The sequence below is a fragment of the Chinchilla lanigera genome, unplaced genomic scaffold, assembly GCF_000276665.1.
Source record: "Chinchilla lanigera isolate Chin_1 unplaced genomic scaffold, ChiLan1.0 scaffold00010, whole genome shotgun sequence".
NCBI classification, from domain to species: domain Eukaryota; kingdom Metazoa; phylum Chordata; class Mammalia; order Rodentia; family Chinchillidae; genus Chinchilla; species Chinchilla lanigera.
Window position 1 is genome coordinate 5372075 of NW_004955411.1, and position 8546 is coordinate 5380620.

Genomic DNA, 8546 nt, shown 5'->3' on the forward strand with positions numbered 1-8546 from the left:
AAAAAAAAAAAAAAAAAAAAAAAAATGGCGTTGGTTTAGTTTTCTTCCCCATATCAGCATAAGAAAAATGAGAACTTTCCTTAACTGCCCACTATGACGCTTTGGAATGTCTGCTTTGTTAACAGTATGGCAACAGCATCTTTACAGGTACGTTTTTTCCATATTTAACACATCATTAAGATACAATTTTTTAAAGGGGATCACTTGATTATAGCCTGTATTTTTGTAGTTCTTGATGTGCCATCACGCCTGGCATCTTGCTTGTAACTTCTTAAAGTCCTCCACAGGATGAGAAACTACGTCTCAGAGACTGGGAACCACCTTCCAAACCACACACGAGCCAGTGGAAGAACTGGACTGGGTCTCAGGACTCTTTGTGTTCATTTTGGGCCTAAAAATACCTTGCACACTAAAAGTTATCACTATGCCTAAAAATGAACTGATTTGAGCTAAAATCTTTTCCCCTCAGCGTTATTAGTATTCCAGAGACATACACGCACACACAGGTTATCTGCCCCTGAAGAAGTACAGTACTGCCTTAGTAACCCTTTGTCCCAATTCCTTTCATTAATAATTGAACATTTATTTACATGTCAGAAATGATTTGCATATAAAGACACCAAAATTAAAGAAACAGGTTTAAAACAAAATGTCTTTTATTTGAATACTGGCTACATCCTGCCGAGATGCAGAATGTGCTGAGAATGAAATTCTTCTAAGGAGAGAGCCAAAACAGGCAGCACGTACAATTAAGATGGGAAAAATAAAATTTCTAATATAACACAAGCACCAAGTAGCCACATTAGCATTCTGTGAAGTTCATGTAAGGAATTCCTTCATCAGATAATTTGCAGCTTCACGTATTTGAGTCACGAGCATTTGGAATTGCCAAAAATGTAATATATATAGCTAGACATAGAGACATGTATTAAGCCACACCAAATGCAAGTGTATCATGTTTATTAAACACCTGTAATGAAAACAGTGCTTGACAATTAAAATTCTTTGTTTAAAAAAAAAAAAACTCATGTTCAGATTAGAGGTGATAGTGTTACCTTTGTTTCTAACATAAAACACTGATCAATCTGTATTGGAATTTATCCTTTAAGGTACGAAGGACATGCTCCGCCCGCTGTCACAGGATGACAGGTACTTGCAGCGCAGCTCCTCTGGGTGCTCAGAGCAGCAGCAGGACGAGTCTTAGGATCATCAAGAGGCTGCATGAAAATAAACGAAGGGCGAAGGGTCACACAGGACAAAGAGCCGTAACCAGCCATGGCTTCTGTGCCTCTCCTCCCTCCACTCTCCCAGCAGGAGGGACCTCACCCTCCCTGAACTCCAACTGCCCAGACCCAACTGAAAAAGGTTAACGGAACGAATGAGAGAAATCAGAACTCTCTGTTCCGGAAACCTGGGATGAGGACTTTTGACAGGAGTGTTTGGGAAGAAACACCAACTTTCAAAAGCTTGTCAGGCAAAGCAACTGGAAAAGAAGAACCAGGGTGCCGGGCGTGGTGGGGTTTACCAGTAATCCCAGCACACGGGAAGAGTGAGGCAGAACGACCTCAAGTCTGAGCTCAGGCTGGACAACTTAGTGACTTAGTACGACCTCATCTCAAAAATAAAACTTTTAAGTGGCGAGGGGGCTGGACATGCAGCTCAATGCAAAGTCCCTGGGTTTAAGTCTGAGTACCACTGTAAATAAATAAATATCCAGGAACAACTGGGGGCTCAAAGGAAGGTTATTATTGCAGTTCCAACTACTTTCCTCTGCCTGCGGCCTTCTTAGTCAATCAACCACACTTCCAAGTTTTCCCAGCACCAAGCATCATTTTCAGAACTGCAAAGCTGCGCTTCATAATCACACTGTCCCCTCGCTACAGACACAACACACAGCCACAGAGAAACTCTGAGAAATTCTACAGAGCAGCAGAAAAAACATTAAAATTATTCATCACGCCACAACCCAGAGAAAAAAACACTAAGTTCAAAGTATTTCCTTTTTATCTTGTTTTACACACATTTTACTTATTTATTTATTTATTCATTCATTCATTCATTCATTCATTCATTCTTTTGAGACAGTGTCTCCCCGTGTGGTTCACACAGCCTTGAACTCGCTAAGCAGCACAGGCTGGCCTTCAACTTGCAGCGATCCTCCTGCCTCCGGCCCCCCGGTGCTGGAAGGACAGGTGGGTGCCCCCATGCCTGGGCTATGCACACATTTTTAGAAAACTATTTACACTGCCTTTGGTAGGTCTTAATTCTGTCTTATTTATCATTATGAGATTAAGATTTTCTAATACCTCTGAGCAGTTTCTGAACACATGGAATGCAAATACCTGCTCAGTGTCTCATTAAATGGACAAAACATTCACTGAAATTTATTGAAAATATTTACTCAGCTGGGCGTGGTGGCGCACGCCTGTAATCTCAGTACTTGGGAGGCTGAGGCAGGAGAATCACTGCGAGTTCGAGACCAGCCTGGGCTGTAAAGTGAGCTCATGGCCAGCCTGAACTGCACAATGAGACCCTGTCTCAAAAAGAAAAAAGAAAAAAAAAAAAATTTACGAACCACTTCCTTACAGTGAATCTGTAGGATGTTCCTAATTTTTCAGTTTATGTTTCCATTCAAAATAAAGCTGCAACGAATATCAGCCTTTATGTACATATCATTTCTTTGAAAAAATTCCCAAAAGTAAAAATGTGTATCAAAGAAAACAAACAAGTTTATGGTTTTCAACATATAAAGACAGTTTCCAGGAACAATTAAAAATATTATCTCCAACTTTAAATTTGATAATATTCTTATGGATGGAATTACTGGGTCAAATTAAGAGAAACTTGATGTTATTTATCTTTTTAAACAGCATTAAATTTTTCTCCCTTAAAAACTCAAAAGTAATTGCATCAGAATGCCACTGTCCAACACTCTAAATGAGACTTATGAACATATTTATTCCTGTAGGTGAGTTAATTTTAAGGAAAAATGAGGCTAAACGTAGCTCTTTATTCTGAAGAAGGTATGCATGGACAGGAAGTCTGATACAGCAGCGATGCCCTCTGTCCCATAAGGGCTCCACGCGCACACACAGACTCACTGATCCCTGATATAAATCTTTACAGCCATGAGTATTATAATAAAAAATTACTTTGACCTTTCAAATCAAAATTAATTTTTTACTTAAAAAAGTCAGTATTTCAAAACGATAGACATATAGATCAAAGAGTTCTTCTTACCTTAAACCTGCAACCAGCCCGGCGGGCATTATCTTCTTGGATCTCTTAAATCTCACGCCCATGATGGTGGCCAGGAAGAAAGCTGTAACTGAAAGCCAAGCCAGCCATGAACCCGGGCTTCCCGTTACCAGTCCTTGCTTGTGAAATGAACGCACATCATTTCAAAGCTTTCAATATAATGCTTTTAGATAGTACCGAGTTGCTGTTTTCTTGAAGAAATAAAGCACTGCATTAAAACAGTTTGCAAACTAGCCTGTTAAAAAGTTTCTGAGTAAACACACATGCTAAAATCCACTCAACCTGAAATATCTTCAAAAGTCTGTTTCCTACCCTTGACCTCTGCTCATAGAAGCCTCCCGGAAGGCTAGACCCATGTCTCACGTAACTTTCCTTGGAAACACGAGGTGGTATGCTTGGACAGCAAGAAGCACCCAGGAAATGGTGAAGTGGACGCAACGGCCCATGTGTGTAACCCCAGCACTCTGGGAGGCTGAGGCAACAGGATCTTGAGCTTGAGCCCAGCCCAGCAACCTAATGATTTAGCAAGACCGTCTCTAGGCCAGTGTTCTCTCTTGCACGGTGGGCCACCCTTGTGCTGCAGGGTGCACCACTTCTCCTACTTTAACCTGGCCTAAACTTGCTCTGCAGAGCCTGTTTCTTTCCTTACCTTTAATAAAACTTTGCTACCATTAAGAAAAAAAAAAAAAAAAAAAGACTGTAATAAAAATAAAAAGGCCCTGTGTCCATTCTAGTACCACAAAAAAAAAAAAGAAACTCAATGTAAGTAAAATGACATTTTTAAGAAGTGAGATCAGATTATAAAATAATGTCAAGAAGGCTGTACTTGCTGTGTAACTTTCCATTCTGAGGGATCTGAGGTCTGGAGACTAACAGTGCTATTCAGAGGTACCGCATGAGCCTTCTACGAACCACACCCATGGGACTGCGGGGGTGTTTTATGCAAGAGATTAGGGCAGTGATGGCAACACTTTGAGATGAGGGCCTGAACTGCAACCCAGAACCCACCTACTTATTGAAAAGCACCAACACTGCAATCAAACCTGAATACTGAGGTTTCAGTTTAGGAAAAACAACTCATATGTTATCATCTTTTGTCTTAAAAGAAAAACAATTAACACGCATGCTATAGGTTCACCACCACGGGATCAGGACGCTAATGCCAATGAAAGAACAAGGTGACGGTTCGTATCTGGATATGCTCATAGGTGGGCTCTGGGGAAGTGACGGGGTCGTGGGCATGTTTTACAGTGACATGTGATTTGGGAGCGAAGCTGCGCGGGGTGGTCGGTCACTGCAGTGTGGGCTGGAAGGGCCGATCTCCTTCCCTCACCCCTAGATCTCTGCTTCCTGCCGCCACGTCCTGAGGAATTCTCCCCTGCCTCGCCGCCCTGCCTTGGAGCCAGCCAGCTATGGACTGAAACCTCCACAAACTGGGACCCAAAATCAACCTTTCCTTTTTTAAATTGTGGGCGTTCAGTACTGTGTCTCAGCGATAGGAGAACTCAGACAAAACAGCTTTCAAAGAAAAACCACTTCTTGATACAAAAAATAACACTATAGACGATAAACATACGTAAACTACTTAAACACACGTCAACGAAATGCCCAACGTATTTATATCTCGCTGATATGGTTTATCTTCTGACATAATCTCATTCAAAATAGCCCTAACCTATATTTAAAATAAAGGAGGAAAATAAGGAAGGAAAAACCCCACCAGATCGCTTTGTCCCCCTCAAATATAAAACAGGTAAAATTTTGTGTTCATTTGAATTTTCCCCATATCCCACCACAGGATTTTGAATAAGAATTAAATAACTGCATTTCACTTTCCAGCTAGACAAAAAAGAAAGGCGTGTATGCTGTGGGTTTAAACACACAGGTTTCCGTTCTTTCCTTCTGTGGACATTCTCTTACTGACCACAGCAGAGGAAAAGCTAAATGCGTGAGCCCTGCTATTGTCAAGTATCTTTGGGCAAAGCAGATGCTAGAAGGTGTTCGTGATTCAATCACATAATATAATACTGTCTCTCTTTAGACACTGTATTTTCTTGTCAATGTAAAAACTATGCTAAATGTACATTTATAACAACAAGCGGAAATCCAAAAACACTTCCTTGTTTTTTCTAATTTAATTCCATTTGTCTAGTAACAAGTTTTATAGAAACTTCAGCTGGAAGGCATGGTAGCAGTACTATTATTTTTTATCAGTTCTGTCTAGCAAGAAACAAGAGTGGTACAACGCACATGGCCACTTAACATCCAACAGCATGTTTTCTCAGGGTTCAATTCTCTGTAAGTGGGGAAAATGTGTTACTTACACAGTGACACTTTAATATCTCGTTTGTCATTGGATACCCGGTAAGCTCCATAGCCAGCAGAAAGTCCAGCCAAAAGACCAGCAATCAGAGATGGAACGCTACCTGGGGGGAGAAAGTACGAGCTCATAAAGACAGGCCCAACACAAAGGCAATTAATTCACGCCATGCTTCAAGTATAACACGCGCACCTTCAAATGTATTTCTAGTTAGCTGGGCATCAGAACCGAACAACGCCAAATTAAGGCTGGGCCTCTTCACAGATAGTGTCTAAGAAATGGCTGTTTCCTGTTGAACCCCAAACGCAAAGCAGGGGAACTGTCAGCCAGCGCACCGCAGCGCCGGGGCAGAAATCACAGTGGGGCGGGAGAGACCCTGCCTTGTGACGGCGGCTTTGGCACTGCGTCATCAGTTGACTTCTTTGGTGCTACTCTGCTCCTCTTCACTTTGGCCTAGTCTTTTCACTAGGGGGGTGGGACGAGGTCACAAGGGACCCAGTGGTCCTGGGAGCTCACAGTGGTGACAGGGATGCACCACACGAAGCGCGGACTGCTTCGGTGCTGTACGATTAACACATCTTCAGGCCTCAAGAGGCCAGGACTCACGGCCCGCAAGGGACTATCGAGAGAAGGGCTGGTCCCACACACGCCGCAGCCAGCCAGCCCCAAGCCACCTACCCTCGACACACACACACACGAAGCAGTGCCTGGACTGCGAGTGACACAGCCAGTGACATGACACAGAATCATCTTATTTAAACCCTGTTAGATCAGAATCCCCGAGGGCAGGAGCAAGGTATCTTTATCTTTTTACTAGCATAGGCAATTCAGACGGCCAGCCAGGTTTAAGAACTGTTACAGTCCATGCACACACACGTTTGTACACACATGCACACAGCCTTCCTCATATCCTTCAGAAAGGTAGACAAAAGTATCTAGTTATTCTTTCCCGTTCTGTAATAGAAGCTATTCAGATACGTCTTCAACAAAAAATACTTTTCAATAATAATCTTAGCAGGACTTTAAACTGAGTCCTTAAAGCAGGTTACGGAACACCCTCTTGTGAGTATCTACAGGTCTTCCTGGGGCACCGTCCTCGTCCGTCCTTCAGACGCATAGAACTCCACTCGGAAGGCCAAGGTGAATGACAAGCAGCAGCAGGGACCCTAGGAACAACCCGTTCGAAAACGGCAGCCCCTCGGCTGCGAGAGCACTGTGCTTCTGGCCCCTGGCTTCCAACCCTCTCTAAGGAAGGAGGTTAACTTGTGGCTGGGTAAAACTCGCTTTTTCACTCAAATTCAAATTCACCAGTGTCACAAAAGTAAAACACTCACTGAAATAATCTTTTCAAAAAATTTCACTAAAATATAAGAAACAGAAACATGAGATATCATGACTTATAAAGGCATCTACCTTAAAACAAAGCAAAGCAGAAAATCTTGACCTTGCTTTATTTTCCACAAAAACTTTCAGTAGTCAAACAGGGTTTTCCCTTCTTTTGAATAGAGACAACCTGGATATAGTATGTAAGTGCTGCACTGACCCACAGGGTCATCCACAGGGATCATCTTATTTAAACCCTGTTAGATCAGAATCTCTGAGGGCAGGAGCAAGGTATCTTTTATCTTTTTACTAGCATAGGGAATTCAGAAAGGCCGGCAAAAGTATCTAGTTATTCTTTCCTGTTCTGTAATAGAAGCTATTTAGATACTAACTGAGTACCAGTATAACTCAGTACTTTTACACGTTATGTAAACAAAAGCGCTTACTTAATAATGACTGGTCCAGAAGTTTTAATCAGTTAATTATGCAACTCATAACTGCAGGTTAGTGTACAGCAGACAGAGGCCCGGAAGCCCCAGGTGGGCGGCTCTGTCCTGCTCACCCGTGTGGCCCCTCCCCCACAAGTCCTGCCCATGACAAGCGTGTCTCCGGCCCTCTCCCAGGCATCTCTGGCTTCTTGTCCTACTTACAGCCCTCCGCGGATCTAGCGCGCCTGCCAGCTCCCCATGGGTCCCCTGGTCAGAATTCCGCTTCAGGCTTACCTCTCCGCTTATACCCTAAAATGCCTCCAAACATCACAAGGGCCGCATAACCGAAGCCGATCAGGTCCATTGGTGAGGCCGCAGCTCTAGAGCAGGAGGACAGGGACAAACACACAGAATAAAAGCAGTGCAGGTAAGAGTGACAGGCATCCCACAGAATCGCAGGATTACCTCCCCAGCCCACTACCGAGAGGCCCAACACGGGCCCCCTGCCCCCCCCCGCCCTCCCCCACACAGGCTCACCAGCCAGGCTGCCAGGCTTTCGGTCCTTGCAGCGACGAGCAAGGGACAACTCAGAACAGAGAGAAGGTGGCGAGCTCACCTCAGGCTCTACACTTGATCTGGGCCAAAATGCCGAGAAGCGATAAGCATTTGCTCACGCCCACATGATACAGATGTAGTTTGTTTTTTTTTTGTAGTAAGGTTTTTTTTTTGTACCGGGAATTGAACTCTGGACCTTGCGCTTGCCAGGCAGGTTATGTGCCGCTGAGCCCTTCACCTCAGGCTCCCCCCGGGCTGGCTGCGCCTCCTCCCCCGACCCTGGGCCCCAACACTACCATCTTCGCGATGCACCTCCAGCCTGCAGCGTCCCCCGCTCCCCCCACAGCCCCACTGCCCTCTGCACCCCTGCCCTCCAACGCCTGCCCCGACCTCTGCCCTTCGCAGCACTCCAGCCCGCTCCAGCACACTAGTCTGGAGCAAAAGGCTTCTTCCTCCTCTGAATTCCCCGCCTTCTGCCACTCCCTCTTCTCATTCTGGCATCTTTGTGCAGGCACTCATCCCTCCACCTCTCCTCCCTGGAGAGCAGAAAAGGGGCAGTGTGGCCCTTCCGCGGTCAAAGCAACGATTCACCCCACATCCGCTTTGTCATCCGCTCCCCCGCAGTGCCTCCTCCGTGGTGACCCAGACGCCACTCGATGGCA

General features: G+C 44.6%; 1 protein-coding gene across 1 annotated transcript; it reads right to left on the reverse strand.

Annotated features, from left to right (window-relative positions):
• Nucleotides 1-638: 638 nt before the first annotated feature.
• On the reverse strand, nt 639-7959 carry Tmem14a (transmembrane protein 14A). The gene is made up of 5 exons (XM_013510925.1): nt 7867-7959; nt 7624-7709; nt 5583-5684; nt 3241-3328; nt 639-1217 (listed from the first exon to the last, which is right to left on the reverse strand). The coding sequence occupies exons 2-5, from the start codon at nt 7691-7693 to the stop codon at nt 1178-1180; spliced, it is 300 nt and encodes a 99-aa protein (XP_013366379.1). The 5' UTR covers nt 7694-7709; nt 7867-7959; the 3' UTR covers nt 639-1177.
• Nucleotides 7960-8546: the final 587 nt, after the last annotated feature.